The sequence below is a fragment of the Rhodnius prolixus genome, unplaced genomic scaffold (assembly GCF_049639745.1).
Source record: "Rhodnius prolixus isolate KJV_2025 unplaced genomic scaffold, Rpr scaffold_6, whole genome shotgun sequence".
Classification (NCBI taxonomy): Eukaryota; Metazoa; Arthropoda; class Insecta; order Hemiptera; family Reduviidae; genus Rhodnius; species Rhodnius prolixus.
In genome coordinates this window covers 37,717,588-37,741,589 of record NW_027411634.1, presented here as the reverse complement: position 1 = coordinate 37,741,589, position 24,002 = coordinate 37,717,588, and the positions used below count along the sequence as shown (strand labels likewise).

General features: G+C 31.5%; 1 protein-coding gene across 4 annotated transcripts; it reads right to left on the bottom strand.

Annotated features, from left to right (window-relative positions):
* Window positions 1–62: 62 nt before the first annotated feature.
* Window positions 63–21,053, bottom strand: Oseg6 (intraflagellar transport protein Oseg6). Of its 4 annotated transcripts, none has more exons than XR_012462134.1 (27): window positions 20,796–21,053; window positions 19,622–19,776; window positions 17,981–18,205; window positions 16,894–17,098; window positions 16,154–16,266; window positions 15,438–15,611; window positions 14,665–14,893; window positions 13,838–14,080; window positions 13,610–13,759; window positions 12,696–12,845; window positions 11,030–11,177; window positions 10,018–10,252; window positions 9,840–9,937; window positions 9,397–9,527; window positions 8,563–8,714; window positions 8,255–8,486; window positions 7,396–7,542; window positions 6,245–6,411; window positions 5,200–5,449; window positions 4,976–5,128; window positions 3,585–3,681; window positions 2,738–2,944; window positions 2,523–2,632; window positions 1,687–1,872; window positions 1,523–1,599; window positions 1,164–1,351; window positions 63–264 (listed from the first exon to the last, which is right to left on the bottom strand). XR_012462134.1 is itself a non-coding variant. In XM_074140677.1 (27 exons), exons 1-27 carry the CDS (start codon window positions 20,808–20,810, stop codon window positions 146–148), a joined length of 4,272 nt encoding a protein of 1,423 aa, XP_073996778.1. In that variant the 5' UTR covers window positions 20,811–21,053; the 3' UTR covers window positions 63–145. The 4 variants fall into 4 exon arrangements, 2 of the variants coding, with proteins under 2 accessions (XP_073996778.1, XP_073996779.1); XM_074140677.1 differs by having other exon boundaries at window positions 1,248–1,351; XR_012462133.1 differs by lacking the exon at window positions 63–264 and adding an exon at window positions 596–744.
* Window positions 21,054–24,002: the final 2,949 nt, after the last annotated feature.

The following is a 24,002-nucleotide window of genomic DNA, read 5'->3' as shown; positions in this document are numbered from 1 at the left end:
CACGCTTCTATTTCTTTTACATACTTTACATGAAATAGGAATATATAGAAATAATAAAGCTGTTTAAAATGTATAAATTTAACATTCATTATTGAATTAAGAAATTATTTCTACAAAATAATGGACGGATTTATAATTAAAGTTTCTATTTACTAGCTATTTTTACTATTTTCTTCAGTAAGAATCTCTTGTTTGGTAATAATTCTTGTTTGGTGACGATAATCACAGATTTGAATAGTGCTTTTAATTCCTCTAGAAAACAAACTATTTAAAACAGTTAATTACAAATAAAGACAATTAAGAGGCACTAGCATTTCTTGAGTTCGACATAACTCATTCTGGCGCCAATAAATGATGGCAACTGAGGATTAGATTTAAAAATACTTTACTCGCGTAATATTTCAAGATTTGTTTTTTTTTTTGTCTGCAACAAAAGGGTAATAAACAACAAAAAAAGTAGAAGTTGTTGAATCATTTTTTACTCATGAAAGGAGGTAGATTCTTAAACACTCGGATGGTTATAATACCATTAAAATTTAACTAAATTGAACTTTTAAAACTTGGTAATTGTAGGTTGATTTTAATAACTTCTTACCTGGTTCTACAACCTCCACCTGCAGGTTACATCCGGCTTCTCTTCCCTCAAGAGTAGTTACCCTTTTCCGTGATTTTTCCTGATTACAAACATATTATCTGGGATCTTACAAGGTGTTCAATCCACCTCAATAATACGTTTTAAGATGCCTACCAAAATAAGTACGGTGTTCCTTGACCACAATAACACAAGTTGCAGAAAAAAAAAACAAAGTTTCTTGCTTCAATTATGAATCAAAAATATAAAAAAAGGGGCACATTATCTTGCACGCATAATTTCTGATATTTTTTTTTGTATTTTTCATTTTCTGTCTTAAGAAAATGTTTAATTTTTAAAATACTTTTTATTTAAGGCAATTTCGTTCTGTCAGACTCCATAATTAAAAACAATACTTCTTAGAATTAATAAAGAAATGGCATAAATGAGATCATAGAAATGAAAAACAGAAATCAGGTATACTATACATTTCTTTATAGCCTCCTAATTTTTCTAATGAAAAATAAAACAAAAGATGTGCTATTTTATATAAAAATAAATATTAGTATCTAAAAGCTAATACTAGAAATACCTAAATTTTTGTTTTTAATTGAAAATAAGTCGTTTCCGCTCCCTAAAAGGTTTATGGGTATTTAGAAAATGGTTTAATCTTCACCTTGTAAAGACTGATAAGTTTCATCAAAATAAATATCCATTCTCAAATCATCAGCACATACTTTCTCGCTGCACATTGGACATCGTTCACAAATATCGAGTAACCTGTAAAAGATGAAAATAAAATCGGTCTCAGAACATTAAAAGTAAAATAAGAAACTAAGTAACTAAAAGTAAACTGTTTCGTTTCAAGTCTACAATTTTATTCTTCTGAGTGGTGCACTTTTTATTTATTTTGGCACTCAGTATAATATAACTAATAACAAAAAAACTTACTTAATCAGCTCTGATTTTACAGCAGGAAACTGACAATTGGGACAGATTGTGTAGTCATCTTTTACAACGTGACGTCCCTGAAAAGGTTTTTTTTATATTATATCGGTAACATGCCATCTTATCAAATTTACATTCTACGAGAACGCAAAATTGAAACTACTTACAGTTGCGATACAGAATGGAATGTGATTACTGCACTGAGGGCATGTCAGCTGGGATTCCGGCAGGCCATAATCACAATAAGGACAAGGACTTATCTCTTCTGGAGGGTCAACAACAATTTTATTGTCTGGTCCTTTAGGCGGACGACGTACAACTCCTTCTAACTTCTTTACGTACTTATCTTCTATCTTTAATATAAAAGATCTGATTATAAGATTGTTACTTGATCACTGATTAATATCAGAGATTATTATCTAATTTGGTGCCCTTAATTAAAGCTGAATATGATATGAGCTTTAAAATAAAATTCTCTAACAAATACAACTAACTACTCATAAACATAAATGCATCAAAAGTCTCTTCACTAGTACAGCTGAGCTAGCTACATTTTTGACTCCGTTAATCATAGTTGAATTTTCTTTAAAATCTGTTAACATTGACTAATTTGTGCGGATATTTATAATTTTATTCCTCAGTATTATTTCTGAGGAAATACAGAAACACTTTCTTATGGAACTATGAAACCACGTTTGTAAAAATTGTAAAAAATTGAGAACGAAAAATTATGTGCATTTCATTGCATAAGTGCACCACAACTATAGTTATAATTATCATAAAAAAAAAAGAAAAGAAAAACAAAATTATAAAAATAAATAAATAAAACCTATAATAAAAAAAAAAGGTTTTTCTGATGAACCAGCAACTGCATCCCAACCTTAAGTGAAAAATTGGGATACCGATGTGATGGAAAGCATGATGTTTTTTGTTTTGTATGTTTGTACTTAATAGTTGTGTAAACAAAGAAATGTATTGTTACATTAACAAATGTTAAACTAACCTTAGATTTATATTCGGGTTTCATAAGCATGGCAGCATAATTAAAAGCCGCACCTTTTAAATCGGCTCTATGGCACTCAATTACTGTAGAAGTTAAAATGGGCACTACATCTAAAAAAGAAGTAAAAAGAAAAAAAATTAAATAAATTTTGAACCGAAAACTAATTCTAGCGAATGAGATAGAGCATAACTTAATCCCTTCTAAAAATAACTTACGTGCAGGAAATTTAGAAACATTATCGGAGACTCTAAGCAACATCCTGGCAGCTGTATAATGGTGACCCAATTTAACATGCAACCTGACTAGTCTATATGAATGTAATAATGTAAGTAATGACATTAGTTCTATAATAATTGGTAGTCCATTGTCATGAAGATCCATACACATTCCCAAAAGAACCGAGTGGGCTACGCTGTAATTACCTGCAATCAATATATTTTCTTTAATAAGATCAAAATAATAATAATAATAATGTTTAAAAACCATCATCTAAAGGAAGCATTTAATGCCCTAAAAACGCCTGGTTCCAATAGCGAAAGCGCTAAAAATTATGAAAGAAGCACCAGGCAACTGTTTCTATGCGATTTTGCTCAATCTAATAAATTCCGAAGTTAACTCAGTGAGCGTTTGTTGATTCTACTCACTCTATATCTCAATATTCTGAGATCTACTTACCTAGGTATCCTGGAGAGCGTTTATGGTAAATTCAATAAGTTTTTTTTTTTGTGACTCAGTTTGACTCCAAGCTATATCCTACGGTCCTCGAGAAGGATTTGTAAAAACTTACAAGATAACATCATCAAAAATTAACTATTTTATCAAATATTATCAATGATTGAGACAAGACTCCCGTTTTATTTATTCTTATTTATTTCCGTTTCGGATATTTTACCGCTCAGTTTAACATGAAACAGGATCACAGAATTCTTGAAAAACTAATAAGAATGACATTTATCTCGGCTTAGAGCCGAGTTTTATTTTCCAGAGGTTTAAGCACAGCTTTCTTAAACTTTACAGCCCTGATGAGTTTAAACTTTAATGAAGCCATTTTAATAAACATACCTCTGAGCATCTCTTCGTTAGCAATTATAATAGCAGTTTTGGCAGCTTCTCGGTATTGTTTGCGAGCCCTATACAATTTAAATACAAATTTAGGATCCTGGAAAAAAAATAATAATAAAAGCATTTAAAATGAAACTTAATAAATTTTTCAAATGATAAAGTCTGAATGAACAAATCTTCAACTCTTACATTTCTAAAAGGGTTCAGATTACTGTTTAGTAATCTGAAGACAAATGAAAATACGAAACCGTTACGAGTAAAAAAAGCAAACAATGCCGTTATTTCAAATTATTCCATACTGTCAAAAGTTGCAAATCTAACTAGGTTCAAAGTTTACTCACGTCAAAATTTATGAAATTTAAAAGGAAGAAAAATATTATGTAATCTGAAAAAAAGCACTGACAAGCCCGAGGTGATTTTAGATTCTTAAGCGAGTGCGTGGGCGACACCTACCATACTTCAAGGAGTACATGAATGGTCCAATATTACCGTCTACCGACGATATCGGCAAGAAGGTTTCAATTTCAAAGTTATTTATTCTATTCAATTGAAAGTGTAGTATATAACACAAACAAATAGAATTCCAAGTTTAAATACTGTCGTAGAAATCATTTTTGAACAAATAAAACCATATATTCTTCTGATGTAACACTTTGAAAAAAGGGCACCACTACCCCTCAAAAATCCATCAATTTCATAATGAATAAGTTCCAAATAAAACGTAAAATAAGTTTTCGCAACATACGAAATTTTAAGAAAATTGTGGTGTCATTTCCTGGAAAATCTAAGAAGACAAATAAAAATATTAATTCGTACTTCCAGTTAGCAGGCTTTGAACAATTATTTTTTTTAGTTAATCTAATTAGCTAGTAAAGCAACAGCTTTTTTTAAAAAAGATCTTTAGCTCTAAATCGAAGAGACCATAAAATCTATTCAAACACATACTTTTTGAAAATTATCCGACTTCAGAGAGAAGCAAAAAACTATTTAATTCTGCAATAGGACACATTAAGCCTGTTTTGGCTGCGTTTCCGTGGGGCATAGATCCCGGTCCCGCTATTTTAATCTTAATTCTACAATTTAATTAAAAAGCTATTGATTTTGTAGACTGCTAAAGCCACATAATGTAATGTACTATTCAGGCGTTTATTAAGAATTTTAGTTTCGAAAGATTAAAATATATTTATTGATTTTTGTATTTTAGTTTTTCTATGCTTTCACCGCAACTTTCTTTACAAAACGACCTCAGATTAGACCTGAGCCTACCAGCGCCCACGAAATTCTTTTCATCGCCAACATTGGGTGCTCAATATCGATGTTACAATTGCATTAGTAGGAGTAAGAGAAAGCAGTAAGAGTTGGTGAGAATATTTTCTGATTTTCTAACTCACTCTAGGTTCTCCATCCAATTCCCCCAGCAGCAATTCTATCAGTTGATTAGCCATTGCATCATCGTTGGCAGAACCGACAACCTCTATTGCTAATGTAATTGCTTCTTCATTTTCTGTGTTTCCTTTTGCTACTTGCAGAAGATTACGTAACGCCTAAAGGAATAAATAAATAAAGTTGAACAGTTGTTGACAATTAATTCACTTATTAATTGCAATCTGAATACCTTGTTGAACTGCGCTGTATGATAATAGCAATGCGCAGCCGCTAACAATGACCCTTGTTGTTCTAAATGTGCGGCGAGCATTGTTAACAACCTTTCACCTTCTTCCAAACCGTTCAACTCTGTGGTAACTAATTCAGCGTATAATTCTACTAGGCCATGCTCTTTACACAAACGTAATGCTTCATTTTCACTTCGAGATATTACTAGAAATTTTAAAGCTGTAGGATAATCGCCAAGCTTTTCAAAAAATCTATGAAACAAATAACGAATGCTTATGATACAAAATTTCCTGAACTGCCCACCGATATGGTAATGCACGAATTGTGGATCTGTTAATCTGAATTGCAAGGACAATCCTTTTTACAAATCACTTAGTTATCTTTAACCTCAATTCAGATTTAATTAACAAAAACAATGAAATTAAGAGTGAAATAAGGTAAGAGTAAGTAACATGTCAAATATTAAGCATATTTCAACTGTAAAAAAAATATAAATTTAATTAAGAGAATATTTGTAAGCTGGCTAAAAACAATTTTCTATTAGAGTGCCAGGCTACTACAATTTACAGAAATTAATATATACCAGATCTGTGGATCTACAAGAAAAGCTGAATAATTTTATATATTGTGTATGTAATCGGAATATGACTTTTATTATTTGTATCTGTCTAATGAGAACAGAAACTTATTTTATTTTAATTCCATGCTTATAAGATGTTTGTATCTCCTATTTTGACATGAACGTTTGGGCTAAATTAATTTATTATTTTTTCTTGTTTAATCCCCTGAACTTGGGCAACGGAATGCCATTTCTTAAAACTCAAGAAATATAATCATGATATTGGCAATAATATTGACTGTATCTCGCTAACCGGGTTTCGGTCTTACTATATTCGTCTCCACCTAAAAATGGACATTCCAGATTCTCCATCAACAACGAGATAAGACTCTTTCAACTATGTTGTCTGGTGAACAGGGAACCAACCTATTCCTCAGATCTAATCTAACCTAAACTAATAGTGAATAATAAAAATAATTTTCTTTACCTCGCCACAGTCCTTGCTGCTTCAATGTTTCTGGTTTCCTGTACAATTGCAATGGCTTTTTGAGGCAGGTTAAGTTTATCAATTAATAGTCTTACTACAGCTTCTGTTTCACCTGCTTTTTGAAAAGCTGCGGCCGCAGTTTCATAATCTCCAGCTGATTCTCTAGCCTAAAATTATCATCATTGAAGTACTTATTGATTACTTTGTTTTAATATTTTTTCATTCATAATCTTACCATTTGTAACCTCATATGCATATTTCGATTTTGCAATGAACAGATTTTCTTCTAATGTTAAACTTTTTCAATGCAATGATTTAATAGTTTAAATTATAAGTAGCAATCCTATTAATAAAGAGTGAAGCGAAATTGTGTTCTAGAGGGTACAAAGTAGAAATAAATATTTGTGAATTTCTATTAGCTTTTAGAGACCATAAAATATTTATATTAAGGATTCAATTTAGCGAAGAATCGGTTCGAAATTTGTCGAAACGTTGGCAAAAAGACGAAGTTGAATTTTGCTCTGGACCGATTCCTCGCTAAATTGAATCCTTAATATAAATATTTGTACCAATTTATGACCTAGTTTACGGATTATAATATGTAATTAATCTCTCAATTTTTTGTTTAAAAGACTTTAAGATAAATTAGTAAGAGATCGGATTTTATAGTAACACTTGCTTTCCATGGTTTGTAGACTACTTTGAAACAATAATGCATTGTACAACTTCAACCAGAAGGAATTTGACTTCAAGTTTATGCTGGTAGTTAAACAGAAAGTAACAAGCAAACTAGAACGAAAATCAGATTTATGTTTGAGCAGATGAAGGTGCATGAATCTTGGCAGGATTACCTACTGACTGAATTCCTATTGCTTGTTTCTTTGTGACTAAAGAAAAAGAGCATATAAAAGCTTATTCTGCAAGTTCGACATGCTGATAACATTACCCGAAAGGTTTGATCACTTTAGATAAGGTATTCTGTTTTTTAATCAGAGATAGAAACAGAAATTATAGGATTGGTATTCTAACGAAGTCAGTTTCTGCAGATTCCTACTTCCTTACAGAATAGATAACTGTGAAAATTGAGATACTTGAAAAAAAAAATTTAATCACATGCAAAAGTTAAGGATTTTTATTATTATTAAACTTACCTTAGCATATTGCTTGTATATTTTAGGATCTGTGACTGAGGGTAACAATTGACCTACTTTTTTCCAATTTTTCAATCCGATATAGGCTGCAGCAGCTTTATCGTAGTGTTCAGCTTTTTCGTATAGTAAAGCCGCCTCGCCCAGTTTCTGTAAAAAATATATACATATTAAAATTCAATAGAAAATATTCTAAATGAAAAGCTTCAGGAAGTAAACAAAAAATGGAAAATGGATGCTAATCATTCACGAGTCTTTCCTTTACTTAATGACTTCTCAAGGTTTCAACTACCTTAAAGAATGTCTAACAAAAACGATAGAACTTGAACGAAGAGCATAGAAAACTAAACACAAATCGTTTGAAAGAAACGACTTCCTTCAAAACTACTTATTTTTCAAAATATTTAATCCTCACTCACATGTAGTATGAAAATAAAACATTTTGACTCATTGAAATGAAATTCTCTAAGGCCCCAAATCTTGTAGTATAACCAGTGACAGAATCCTTAAGGAAGAGGATGCTATCGGAGCTCAGCTTTGGTGCGACCTTCCAGAACTGACGCAGGCAAAGATCTGCCTAGGCAATTATCGTTGGACGAGATCTGAGGCTTCCCTTGGTATGCGTGAAAATATGCTGTACATGCTAACTGTTTTCCTTATGCGACATTGTTGAATCGGTGAAAACCTGAAAACGCTAGGCCTGGAACGTGACAACACCAGAAGATTCATTGGAGCGATGGAAGAAAGTGCAGAGGTACATTCAAAATAAGAAATCTGCCCAATTGCAACTTAGAATAAAAAATTTTAGAATAAAAGAATTTTTAGAATAAAAAAAGCTGGATGATAAGATAAAGGAACCAACCTTCATTCCCATTAGTATGTCAGCGCTCTGAATTCTCAACTTATCATCAGCTTCTTCACTACCAGCTATAGATATTCCTCTTCTAAAATCACCAACTCTTAACGAAGTTCTCGCCACACCAGCTGTACATCTAGCGTTGTGCTCACTGAAACCTTGTTCGTTGGTACCGGCTAGCGCTGGTGTCCGCATGTATGCACGCTCGTAATGCACTAACGCTTCTGCATATTGCCCGCTGTTTTGAATTTAACAAAAAAAAATCATTTAAAATAATCAACTTTTTCAACATCAACGCTTGAAAATAAACTTACGTCAGTTCTAATTGTGTTGCATGTTCCAAAGAAGTATAAGGCACTCTTTCTGGCGCTAAACTTCTAGCTAATTCTATTGCTTGGTCCCATTGTAATAAATTTTGTCTCATTATCAATGCATTGATTGGTTCACTTGATTCCAAATATAAAACCTACAATAAAATATTATTTTAAGGTACAAAGTTATTCTAGTCTACGTATAAAGTTTAAATTAACTTAAACAAAGAAAAGTTGATGCAATCATATTTATTGGATCACTGAACGGTTTCGGACTTTCATCTATTATAAGAGAAATATTCAATTTTGTGTAAAGATTTCATCTTCACTTTTGTTTCCATCTCGCACTACCCTTGTTGATTGAGAGAAGAAGGTAACACGATGTGCAAGTATGTTATTCAAAATGTTAATGAATCGTAAAAAAATTTGGAAGAAATAATGAAATATAATTTATGAAACCTAATGACGAGTACCTATTTTAAGAGTTCTCTAAGTTTAGAATATTAAAATGCGTTTTTTGCTTAAATCATTCTAGATTTTATCGGAGGAAAAATATTGTAAGTTGCCTTGATGTTAGAATCAAAATTTAGATATGTTATGGCAACTTGGTTTTTAAAATAGAAATCTAAATATGTGAGTTTATGCGTAACCTTAAGATTTTCGAAATTGAATTTTCACAGAAAGTGTGCGCTTCGAGCCCTTTCTAAGGCGAATTAATTAGACAGCTCTAAAAATAAGTGACTCTCCATGAACATATCTCCAATTAAAAAAATTAAATGTAAAACAAAAACAGTAGCATCCACTTCTCACTTCCGAATCAATTATGAAGGACAGTACCTGTGCTCTGTTGAAATCACCTAGTATTTCAGCAATATGTCCAGAAAGTAACTTTTTATTCTCAATATATTGAAGACTTTCTAAAGATGTGACCATCCCAACATCGCCTAAATGTCGAAACACTTTTATACCTATGGAAAAAAAAAATTACGTATCTAAAAGTTGTGAAAAAATTAGTAGCGTTTGCAAACAGTATGATTTGCTTTCGTAATTAATTAATTTTAATTTCAAGTGAAGAATTATGAAAATTCTGAAAAGTTTCTGTTAAATTATCATTTTCAATTAATAAAGCCATAATTCTCTTTAAGATTTATTTGGGGGAAACTGTTCTTGTGCATACAATGATGGTGGGACAAGGAATTCTCTTCAGAGACAAATCCTAATGTTCAAAAGAAAGAGATGATAAACAAGACACATCTTTTAAGATAATATAAAAATCTTACCCATATCTAGGTCTATATTTCTCAACGCAGCATATGCCAAAGTTTCCCAGTCATCTCTATTATTGAGTAACAGACAAGTGTTCCATGCATCAGAATATCTACGACATAAAGATAATACAAATAGTTCACCGTAAAGAGATGATAAAAAAGTGAATTAAAATTATTCTATAGCACACACCTAGTTAGAGCAATCTGTCTATTCAAAACATCGGTCGTATTCCTGGCTGGACGAACAATCGCTCCACCTAATAATGACTGGGTTCCGCCAGTACTAGTTCCAGTTTGATCAGCGTCCGTACATATACTCACTAGTTTACCACTGGGAGTTTTTAAAGTAACTACACCTTGCCTAAGTACCAGTGGTGTCTGGTCTATTGGTAACTTTGTTTCCCCAACTTTAGACACTCGAGGACCTGCATGTTTAAATTTTTTAAAACTGATTACATACTTATAATCAATAGCGAAGCCTTGATACTTAAAATGGGTAGATTGATATAAAACTACATTGAATCTTCTATGTTATAACAGTAATTAGGATGTTCACCTAATGAACTCCTTCGAATATGATTTATCTGTACCGTGGTAAGATAACAGGCCATGAGAACATGCTCGAGACGCTTGTTGCAAGGGAACTCTATGAATTCCTTTATGTTTTAACTATAAATAACTTTAACTAAGGATAAGCCTCTTGTGGCTGCGGTGCCGTATGATATAGGTCCCGTCCTGCTTTTCTATTCTAACTTAGCAAAGAAATTAAACTATTTTTCAATTTCCCGGCGAAAGTACATACAAAACTGTTTTTGGGAATGGCACGTAAATTTTCCATAAAGCAATCTTAAAGAGAGACTATTAATCTATTTTATACTTTTACTTTTTTTATTATTGAGAGAAAAAAGGCGGAGATTCTATTAAGGTATCTGTTAAAGTTAAATTTTCAATTCAAGCAGAGACCTTATATATATATACGGACATGTAATACAAATCAATCAGTACAACACATTTTCATTTTGCACCATAAGATAAATCACACATTAAAAAAAAAACTTAATGCATAAAACGCTTCTACGCAATTTAGAACGAATATCAGACTAGGCTTTAGTAGAGCATTTAATTTAAGGAAGGGATGCTACACAATAGCTTACTAAGTAATTAAGATACTACAAACTGTACAAACAATTCAAAAATCAAACCATCAATTGAATCTCTCAGATGAATGAATGTCATTATAACTTTAGAATCGAATGCAACAAATACATTTCTATCCACTTGCGAAATATCCCACAGTACACCTAAAGTAGTGGATGGGAAGTCCGGTATTAACAGCATTGTATTCTGTACCTAAAAATATAAAAGTCGATTTAGCTCTATGCCAAAAACAAAAAATGTGCCAACTAGTAACAGCTTTGAAAGTTCTATTTAATTTTTTTTGATAAACTTAGTTTCAAAAAACTGAACAAATCAATTGATTAAGTTACATTAGGACATTTTAAAATAACGTAACTCGATAACGTACATTGAATGAATGATCTCTGTAATCTGTGTATGGCAAGATGCAGATAGTGAAAAAAATTTCTTGAGTAGTGACACATTAAAAAAAAATTCTAGGGGTTTAAATCGGTAGAAAGAGCTGATCAAAGAAAAGTAACAATTTATTTGGTTGGACAGATTGGACAGATTCTTACTACAAGAATCTGCTACCATCGTCTTGCTTGAAAATGATACAAGCAAGATACAAGTAATCAAAAAATCTTTCAATAAAGAACACTCCTTCTTCAAAGACCCACCACACACAAAGCATTATCTTTTTTGTAAACTTTTGGCTACGATGCAAAGACACTACGAGGAAAGTATAGATTGGCCAGGCTAATGCTGTTTTTTAGTATCTCGGTGTCAAAATTTATCGACTTTTCATAGCAAGTGATAATTCGTTTCTTAAATAGAAAATCACTCAGATTGTTAAGACAGTTCAAACTTTTCAACCTTTTGATGAGGTGAAAATAGTGGTAGATTGACTTAGAGCTTGATGTATCATTCCTGTCTTACAAATCCCTGATTAAAAATAATAATAATTATGTTACAATATCGCACCCTTTTACAAAGGCAACAGAATAATGAAACATTCTAACAGGCACTACTTGAAAGAAGGAAGGCAAGGTCGGAAGGTCTCATTTTCAGGCTCTTATCTACTTCCCTAAATTAGTAGATGTCAAGTAATAAATATTAAGTGGACATAGTACGATTTTTATATAAATATATGCATACTAAGATTTTTGTCACATTACTTTATTTTAAAGTTTGTGGTCATTACGCTTTGGTCCTTTTTCTTTGCAATGTCGACATCTGGAAGCTTTCTCTAATTACAGACAACACTGTCTGGCACTGCATAGTTTGTAATAAAAAGCTTATACGGGGGGGGAAATCTGAGAGCAGGCAGGTCTTGAACCCGGGGCCTCCGCATGATCACACCTCATTATTAAGTAATCAAATTCTAGTGGTATCATTATCGGAGTCTTTCCTTTAGAAATACAATACCAAGAAGCGCATAAAACTAACTAATTAATGCCAGGTAGAGATAATTTCATTACTTCTTCGATTTTTGTCAAGATGCAAATTTAAAAAAGTTTGCTTTGTTCCTTTGAGAAAGAGGAAAGGAGGAGTAATTGCTTTTTTCCCCTTAGATCTGGGCCTTCCTTTTTCCTTTCTGCTTTTTATAATTTTTTTTTTTTAATCAAACTTTCCAAATCAAACGTATTGAAATAAATATAAAATAATATGGAATTCTTCTTGATGTAAGCCAAAATTAATTGTAGATAAATTAATATTTATAAATACATAAATTAGATATAACAAACTTACCGGACTATAAAGATAACCATCAGTCTTATCATCAATAACAATAATTCGAGTGGCGGCTGAATCAGGAAATATTTGCTTAACGGAGACTGTATGTTTATATTCTGTTAAGTTTGTCCAATCTTCCAGACTAAATATCCTTATGTCGCCAAGCTAGAAGCAAAGATAAAAACGGATTTTTTTTTTTTTTTAAAGTTGTCGAAACTAAAATTAACTTCACCGTAAGATTAAAAATTTCTTCAGTTGAAAGGCATTTATTATTTACCAGAACCTCAATTTCTTTCAATCTCACTAATTTGTAACAATAATAATCAGCTCACAATCAAAAAAATTAATTTTTACTGAACACTGTGGATGTAACGTCTACGTATGTATGTACAGCTGTTACATTAATATACCAAATACTACTAATTACACCAAACAACAGTACTAAACAAATCTTTATTTAAAAGAAGAAACAAATACACAAAACAAATTAGTTACATACAGTTCCAAAATCAATTAAAAAAAACCTCTCTCTAGCGTTCATAACCTTCTTATCCCTATTGTTACCCCATAACACCACCTTCCAAAAACTATTTCCAAACACAGTCAAAGTTGTTCTTAAAATATGAGGTCACACTCCCAAAAATCAATTGTAATATCAATATATGTAAATTTACAAAATAAAACTTGGTTTCTAAATTTAAGAATGAAATTGAGAAAATAATGATTCACTCAAAGTAGGGTGAAGTTTTATTTCATTTTTTAGCAGACAATTTTCATGATTTTCTCAAGAAGGGGGAACGCCTGAAGAAATCGATGACCACAACTTGAAATAGGCTATGAACTTAGAAAAGATTTCTGATGTGGCCAACATTTTTTCCTTTTTTAAAAATAAAAATATGTTTAACAGAATACAAAAGAAATCAACTTACATCTGAAGCGTAGACCAAAAAATCTGTGGTAAGTGCATGACATGTAATTGACATCTGTTCGCCTTCATCTGGAAATATTTTCATTTCTCGATCTTCTTTGTTTCTAGCCGACAAAGGACCATCATCTGCACCAACTATACCACTTTCCGTCTAACATGCAGAAAAGATTATGACTATGCAATACAAATAATGGATATTGTGAAATTTCTGTTTTTCATCAAAACTTACTAAATGAAGGCATAGACTGTGCTGAGGGGAATTCAACAGTACAGAAGTGTATTCCGTGTTAACTACAAGTCCTGTCGGTCCAGAGATATACTGACGATCAGAGAGTAACACCGCTTGTCCAGTCCTGCCGATATCATAGGTCCATGTTCGGTTGTTCATTCCTACGATCAGATGATATGGTCCTACGGCTATAAGACTTGGTTCAACTTCTGCCCACAATTCCACTGAATTGATTATCTTGTCCTGTTATAAAGTATTAGTAAAATTGTATTTAATCATTATTAGCAACTTATAATTTGAGTTATACTTAGAGTGGGTGGGTGAAACTGTGTTTGTAAAATTTTGAAAAGTAACATTTTCAAATATTAAAAATAACAATTATTATTAATAAATTTGTCTTTAATTATAATAAAATAGGTAACGAAAGAAAATAATAGCAGAAAATTATTTTTGTGTCTTCAACGTAAATAATGTTCCAAGAAATTAATGAATACTGAATAAGACTGATGCAGTATTAACTAGATCGTCAGAGAAGTCAGTACATTTTTTTATTATACTTTATGGCACTTATTTAATTGCTTTGTATTCATAATGTATGGATTAAATAATTAAAAATGTTTTAATAAAATATTAATTTTAAAAAACGATTTTTAAAAGTTTGGAAAGAAAAAAATTGTCAATACTTTTTTGACCCAATTTATTCCATTAAATTTCGTTGTAATTAATCCATAGTGAAAATTAATAAACTGACTTAAATTTTCGCTATTTATGGCGTCATTTCAATAATCCATCAGTATTTTTACTTAAAAAAAAGAAAAAAAAGTTACCTCGACGACGTAAACTTCTACATGGTTGAGACTTGTCAGCAGAGCGACAGTATTTGCATAAACTGCATGTAAGGTAACAACCGTGGCAAGGTAGACCACTGCCAGTCCTCCAGTGGTGGTCACACACATCAACTGGCCATCTTGACTCCATTCTACACGGCTAGTTTCCTGTGCTAAACTCATCAAAGCTTTCACCTCAGAAAGATTCGTCAGATTGTGGACTTTTACTCTGCAGGGTGGTACAAATGTTCACATCAGAAAAATGAGATATTAAACTGTACACTAGAAAAATTTATTGAAACAATTCTCATGAATTGTTTTCTGCATTTCTGCGTAAAACGCAGTTAACGTGCTTCAATTTTCTCGAACTTGAATTTTGACTACAAAGATTAACAAGTTGTATGTTATTTTAAATTTGTTCATAAATTTCAGACTATGCATTAAAAGACTTATTTTTTCCTAACCAAGGAAGCATTAAAATTTTTATTTTTCATGAAACCTCCTTAAATGTCGAAGTACTTCCTTTTACTTCTAGGAACTTGAATTGAAGGTTTGGGACTCTTGGCAGAATCACACAGTTCTCTTCAGTAAGTCTAGGTAAATTTTGGTAATCAATTATACATTAAAATATTTCAGCCTTTCGAAAAAGAGAAAAGACTGAATATTTGTACATCAGTTTGATAAGAGCTCTAAGGGTAAGAAAAAGTAAACAAAAGAAAACTTTTTTGTCTCTTCAAATTCAAAATTTAAAAATAAATTAATAAAATTCTTACGTATTATCGCCACAGGTAGCCATATAGTTTGCTTTGTGGCAAACAGACAGATGACATAGCCTAACATGGTGATTCTTTATCTGGAATAATTCTTGGCCAAGTTCGCGTATCTTCGTGGAGATGGCTATCAGATAACCTGCACTAAAACCAACAAGGATCTGGCCCTCACCATACCTGTGTTAAATACCAACAAAACCTTTATAATAACTTCTTCAAAATCAAATATTAACTAATTCTTTACCTATAAAAGTCTAAGGTTGTACATAAAAATGAAAATATAAGCATAGTTGTTTGGAAGATCAAGAAAAAGATTGTCCATAAAAAGACTGAAAATGCTTCAACACTGTCCTATGCAATATTGGTCCCCATGAAGGCAGAACAAACTGAAAGGCTAATCCTGGGGGGAGAGGGAATTTCAAGCATTGAATATGTTTTTTATTTTTATAACAGAAAAAAAATAATACTACAACTATTTTATAGTTTTATATACTACCCCTTCTAAAACTGCCCCTCCATTAACATCAACGGTTTTGTGTCGTTTATCTCCAATTAAATAATTGGGCCCGGTGTACAAATTTTTAGATTAAAAAAAACACATTATTTTTCCCCACCACAGTAACAGTGACAAGTCACGTCGTTAAGTATTTTAACAAATCACTCTCCCATAAAGTATTTTCAAAGTTAATGCTGAACAAAAATTTTCGTAATGGACTAACCATTCATAAGAAACAATATCTCCATAAGATGGTTCAAAAGCCAATTTCATTGGTTCATCAGGTTCTTGAAGATTGTATATATAAAGTACTTTTTTGCTTACGATCAGACTTAACTGTAAAATAAATAAATCATCAATTTTTCTATTTTTGGATATGCTAAATAGATATATATATACTTCTTTTTTCACATTTATCTAAATAAAATACATAATAATATAACTGTTATTAATGATAGTTAAAAATGCCGTCTCTCTGGAGTACAGTTTTAAAGTAATGCAGCCAATTTCACCTTTACTTTTTTGCAAGTATTAAACAAAACAAAACAAAAATCAATATTTTTAATTATTCAACTAAAAGCCCTCACCACTGTGCACATCTTTAAAATAATCTAATAAAGCAATCTGATTAGACATATTTAAAATGCCAATCATTATTTCATTCATTTTCTTTTATTTATTTCATTCTATTTTGTATTACCCAAGGAGCTATATGGATTGTACCCCGCACATAAAGGTTGTAATTCGGATAAAAGATTGTCTTTTACTCTTCCAAGATTTTCTCAAAAAAGTTTAGGAATTCAAACAGAATGAATTTATAACATTCTTGGAGACTTCTATGTTGGTAGTAATAGATTTCTTTTAAGCGAATCTTAAGTCTAAGAGAATGAATGTACATTAAATGATTATTGTTTTTATGGAAATTAACATCTGATATCACAAAAAATAAAAAAGTGTACCAACCGTATTTTTTGCTTCATCCAAACCATACTCTCCACAAAATTGTAAAGCAGATGGTGTACCGTGGATCTGTATTGTTTTCAACGTGTCTCCTTGACTGTTGCTAATAGTAACAGTTTTATCTTCAGAACCTAAAGCTAAGCTATTATCCAAGCCCCATGCAGCTGTAACTATGCGTTTGTTGTGCTTGCCCAGTACAGGAATCCGCCTAAAGGAAAAAAGAACATCCATACCTTTTACTTTTTCAAGAATATACATATGTTAGCAATGTATTTAAAAAGACCCAAATAAATACAGATTAATTCAATTTCAGTTTTACTTAAGACAATTGAAATTCAATTGGGTGGTCATTAAATGACGGTTATTTGATTACTGTAACTAAAATTTACTTAGTTTATTCTATGCAGTTCTATTCCTTGGATAGAGCCAAGAGAGGGCTTGATAAATTCGACTTTTTTTCTCTATAAGTTGAGTAGGAGTTTTATTAGAGAAAAAAAAGTAACTCTTGTTTGGAATCTAGAGAATCGATGATTTTTTTTACTAATGAATGTCGAATTATCTCGAAAAGGAACGAATGCATCGTTGACAAAACTTTTAAGAGATAAAACTTCAGTATTTGCTAGTTGAGATATAAAGTGAAAATAACGTGTTCCAGTTTTTTCCAGTAGAATCTGTTCATCTTCTATCATACCAGAGAGGTTTTTCCAAAAATTGGATACGGGTTAATATTCCACGTCACATCTGGTTATTATACAACTTATTTAATGAATTACAGTAGATCATTGGATTAGAAACCGGGAAGTCCAAGGTAGCTAGCTGTTCATCGGCACAATGAAGTACTAGAGATCCTCAAAATGAGGCAAGAAAGAATTCAGGATCCACCCACAGGCAGAGGCAGGTTAGTGCATTGGCTTTTCACAGAAGGTACGGGTTCCAGTCTAGCTTTCCCTTAGATTTTTCTTCCAGAGAGCCTCTTACAGCTTGTATAGTGTTATTTATAACGAGAAAATCTCTGTCCAGAGGCAACTGTGTACTGAAAAGGCAATAGTTGCCAGTTGTTAACTCGCCTTAGTTAAAAATAATTACTTACTTCGAAGTGATATGATTGTACACGGAAAGATGTCCACGTGCAGAACCGACTGCAATCAAAGGTCCCTTTCTAGCCCAAGCTATTACAGTGAGGTTATCCCTGAGGCCACTATCAATAGGATATTTCTTGCCAGTGTTTGAGTCCCAAAGTAACACAGAAAATGAGCCATCACAGATCACGCCAAGCAGATCACCATCAGCATCCCAACCAAACCCGGTACACTGTCTGAAAAAGAATAAAATGATTGATTGAAATAATTTATTTTATGCATAAATATTTTTTTTCAATAACCTACTAGAATCGGTATGACCAGCAAACAAGTCGATCGCAGCGGACAGAAGTCGATCTCAACGCGCACCCTTGATGAAGACTACACATAGTTCTCTACTTACTGATTCCCATACTGAAGATTCCTTTGTCATTATCATTATCTTTGACTGGATTTACTACAAATTATTATTACTTCGTTAGAAACATGAAGACATAGGCTACTCATTAATGATACGACAGCAAGATAAAAAATAAATCTGTATTTTTCCCTATAGCCACTTCTCAATTAACAAAACAAATATAAGTAATAAGATATTATATTGATTTAATACCCTTTCCCTATTATTACTAATTACAAGTTTGTATACAATAAATATCAATATTTTGATAAGAAAATAGCGACAAATTTTTCAGAGAAAAAATAGATCCTATATATGTATACAAAAGTTGGCCAGCTCCTTACTATAACTATCAAGCTCACTCCTTTTCAAGAAAAAGGAAAAAAGAGTCTTTTAACTCTTCACTTTGATGACCAAAACAAACAGGAAGAAAGACCCGTTTGTTATTGTATACCGTTTGAAAGAATGTATAGTTGGAAACTATAATAATAATCAGATTTTTATTTCCTTCTTACTGGTCTTTTGTGATAATTCCTCAGTAATAATAAGTTGTTTAATGGCACTTTTTAACTGGGAGCATAAAGTAACATAAGCAAACTTAACCATGAACTTACAATCCTTCTGCTGCCTAGAAAAATAATTTAAAAAATTATTCAACTAAAAAACTTCGTATTTGCTAGTTGAGATATAATGTGAAAATAACGTGTTCCGGTTTTTTCGGTAGAATCTGTTCATCTTCTATCATACCAGAGAGGTTTTTCCAAAATTGGATACGGGTTAAATTCATTTAAATTACTGAAACTACATATGCTCTGCATAAACCCAGTTCGCAAAATCAATACTGCCATTTAAACAATGCATATCTTTAAGCACAAGATCCATATCTTCATACAGAAAAAGAAATTTGAAAGTAGGCATTTGGTTCTTTAGGTTTTGTGAAAAACCTTCCAAACCTTCCTTTAAACCACTTATTATATTAGATCTCAACTATGCAAATAAGCTCATTGAAAGAAAAAGTAACTTCATCATTCTAAACTAAGGATTAATTTTACATTATATTTGTGTCTTAATATTTTCGTTTGTTATTAAAATTGTCTAAACTAACAATTGTGTGAATATATTTCAAAGTAACGGCAATTTTTCTTCAGATTATTATGATCTAAATAATATTATCAAATTAAGGTTAAAGTTAATTTGAACTTCAAAGTACATTCATTTCAAGAATCTGATTACATAGACAAAAGTAATATACCCAGGAAGTCTGATCTTTTCATATAGCTTCCCCTGGCGATTGTAGACACCCACTGAAGAATCACTACCAACTGTTGCTAGATACACTCCACTTCCTTTTTGCCAGGAACAGTATAGTTCTCCATCACCATGTGGACGATCCAGGCGGAATAGTTCCTAGCACAATAAAACTTACTGTACACTAAAATATACATATAAATGATACTGAATGATTATGAAACATGTAAAACTGATGTTTTTAATTGAATATGAAAGTACCTTATTAAAGAGTTTCTCTCTAACTTATACTGATTCTTAGAATATTCATTGGCATTCAAGCAATAGAAATTCTTTTAGCTTTTAATTTACACGCAACCATGCAGCCTCACAAATTTGTATAAAGAAAAAAAAAAGTTCATGGAATGAGCACATTTAGTTGCACAATACCAATTAAATTCACTAACGTCGTACAAGTACTATAATAGTAACAGTGGAATTTTAATTATGAAGTGCTAAAAAGCATTCTAAATTTTTCTTTGAATTCACTATTTCAAGAAAGAGGCGTAATTAGAAAGCCACTCAAAATTACTTTAGCTGGGCTACTTAGAGAATATATGATACAGTAATTGGCTTGGCTTAGAGAATCGTAGACTCAAGCAAATGGGGTCTAGAGTCTCAAATCTCATAATGTATATGAATATAGGTGCCATTTCTACGGTAATTTAAAAGGTCAATTCAAATGTGACAGGTCTTCATCCACTTAAAAGTCTTAAAAACAGAAAATCTAAGTGAGATTTACTTCAAGATGAGATAAACAACTAAATTTCCAGCCTATAAATTGCTATTTCCAATTACAAAACATGTTATCTATGTTATCTAATTCAACTGATTCCTACTGCCTTATCGGAAACTAATTAGATTTAGACAATAGTTGATCTTAACTCACACTAATTTTAAAAAACTCTTTTCATAATTTTAGTTCTAATGGGATAATTTTGTAAAAGTGAACGATTCAAATTTATCCTCTAGAAATTACTTTCTGTAGTATTGGTAACAAATTTGACTGTAAGAAGACTGACAACATTTTCAGGGTAATTATTATAATTTAGTAAACTAAAACAACGCCAAATAACTTGATTCTTGACTGAGTACACTACAGCAATTACAAACAATTATTATAACATTCATGTACTCACCTTTTCAAAAGACATTTTATACAATAACAACAATAAGGATTATAAATCTGTTAGAGTATTTTATCCAACTAATCACTTCTGCCATATCAGACATAATAAATTATTTCAAACAACTATACAAAAAGAAAAACAGGAACTTAGGATCAGATTACTACATATTTATTTCCACATCTAACCAATTGTATCTAAGCACTTATAACAAACAAATGACAGAATAACATTGTGATTAGGTATGCAGGTAGTATAAAGTATATGTTTTGTATACAATTATGGATACTCAGTGTAGACAGTTAAATGAAATATCGATTAACATTAATTCAGCATTTCTTAATTTCTCAACATATTTGACTCTACTTTTTCCAATAATTACATAAAAAGTTTATCAAAATATCCTGAATATATTTCGGAATAAAATATACTGCGTAGAAACATTTTCCAATCCGTTCGGGCAACTGGATGACCGCATTCCATCTTTCCAACAATCATTCCTACTATTAATTGAATGTCATTATTTCCTGTTTCCAATATTCCATTTCAAAGCTCAGCGTACATATTACATTAAAGTCGGCTAGTTTTAGATCTAGTGTTACTTAAAAAATTGAAAAATCTTTCCTAGTTTTACTGGATTTCCCTTATTTTTGTTTCTAACATTCTATTTCAAAGCCAGCCGTTTGTATTACACCTCAGTTTGGCTAGTTTTAGAACTAAAGTTTCTTAAAAAAGAAAGATTTAAACTATCTTCCTTAGTTTCATTAGAATTTTCTTATTTCTGTTGTTAACATTCTATTTCATTGCCAGTCGTAAATGTTACACATCAGGTCGGCAACTTTTTGAACAAGCGTTACTAAAAAAAGAGAAAATTTAATAAAGAGAAAATTAAAATTCCATAGTTTTAATAGAATTTCCTTATTTCTGTTGCTATCATTCTATTTCAAAGCTAACCGTACTTAGTTTTGGATCTATATTTTCTAGAAAAAGAGAAAAATTGAGAATACTTCCACTGTTTTAGTAGAGTTTTTTTCGCTTTCGGTTCTGATATCGTATTTATATGCCAAACGAGTGTTGTGACCATTTGGTCAGCTAATTTTAGAAAGTAAGCTCTGAAAAAAGAGATAAATAAAGTAAACTAGAAGAGATCTGCTAAAATCTCTTAATTTTCTCTCTGTAACTCTGCCTTTTTAATCAAGGCATACATTTTACCCCTTACGTTTGCTATTAATGTAACTACTAATTCTTATAATTAGAGAATTAGAAAATACTTTTGCTACATTATGCATGTAAGCTCGGTGAGATTTGAATATAGAGATTTAGAATAAAACGAAAAATACGAAATCATTTTCAATACTAATCGAATTTCCTACTTTTCGGTTGCCAACATTCTATTTCAAAGCCGGGCGTACATATTACACTATAGGAGGCTAGTTTGAGATCTACAGTTTCTTAAAAAAAAGAAAAACTAAAAAATCTTTCCTAGTTTCAATAGAATTTCCTTATTTCTGTTGTTAACAACCTGTTTCATTGCCAGGCGTTCATATTACACCTCAATTTGGCTGGTTTTAGATCAAGCGTTACTAAAAAAAAGAAAACTAGATATATCTTCCATAGTTTTTCTGAAATTTCCTTATTTCTGTTACTTACATTCTATTTCAAAGCCAGCCGTTCATAATACACATCAGTTTGGCTAGTTTTGGATCTAAGTTTCATAAAAAAAAGAGTAGATTTAAACAATCTTCCCTAGTTTCAATAGAATTTCCTTATTTCTGTTGCTAACATTGCACTTCATTGATAGGCGTATATATTAAACATCAGATCGGTTGGATTTAGATCTATAATTCCTTAATATGGTGGAAAATTTGAAAATCTCCACTAGTTTTTCTGGCATTCGCTTATTTCGTTAGCTTACCTTCTATTTCAAAGACAGGCGTACATATTATACATCAAGTCGGCTAGTTTTAGATCTAGTGTTACTTAAAAAGAGAAAAATTGAGAAATTATTTCTAGTTTTACTGTAATTCCCTTATTTCTATTGTTAACATTTAACATCAAATCCAGACTTATATATTACATATTAGGTTGGGTAGTTTTGGAACTGAGTTTCCTAAAAATGAGAAAGATTGAAAATTCATCAATAGTTTTACTGGGAATACCTCTTTTTAGGTCATGATATGGTATTTATATGCCAAGCGAGTATACATACAGGAAATAAAGAAATTCCAATAAAAGTAGTGATCATTTTACATTTTACCTTGCCTTTTGAACCCCTACATCCTAAAGTATCCGTCCTAATTAGTATATTGTACTTCAGGCTTAGACATGTAATGTTAGAAATAGAAAATAATGATTTTCCTTGAAACTTATGAAAATTTAATATTTCTTCCTTTTCTCTGAACCTTAACATCCAAAACAAACCGCCCTAATTAAGTACGCCTTGCTTAGAGACATTATGTTTCAAGCAAAAAGTAAGGATTTAGCGTTAAAACTAATAAAAAATTTTCTTTTTATCTGTATCTCTATATTTATAAGCAGGCGACCTGATGTACATATAATTGATATAGCAGCCAAATCCGATGCTGTTAAAATGTCAGTGGAAATTAACTAAATCTTCCCTTTAAACAGTTTAATTTAATTTGAACTTCTCTTATGCTTCCTTTGGAGCCTGAATTTGTGTAAAGAATGTAAAGACATCAGAAATGCATCTGTTTTGTTTTAAGATGGTGAGAAGAGCACCAGCTATTTAGTCATTTAGAAGAATTGCAGTATGTTATATGGGGGCTTCTTATTTCCAGTATCATAAAGTCATTGAATCCCATAATTGAATTTTACAGATATTCCGAAACATTCCATCTAGATGATGAGTACATTCATCGAAGGACTTGCAGGTCTAACGGCAGCTATAATTTAGAAATTGTCTCCCATGAAGTGGGATTTACAGAACTAGATCTTATCACAAAGAACTTTCATAAGGGAATTAAAATTTAGCCAGAAAAACATTTGATCAGTTAAAGTTAGTTGCTCAAAAGAGCTCTCTCTTTCGGCCTGTGCTCAATTCTTTTAGTCATGATTGATAAATCAAATCGTACTACACATCTTAGCAAAAGATAAGCTTAACTATTACGCAACAAACGTCCTATCGAATTGTACAACAGAGGTATAGCAGTGAATATTGAAAGAACACCGGAAACGGTGGAGATCCCGAGATGACTTAGA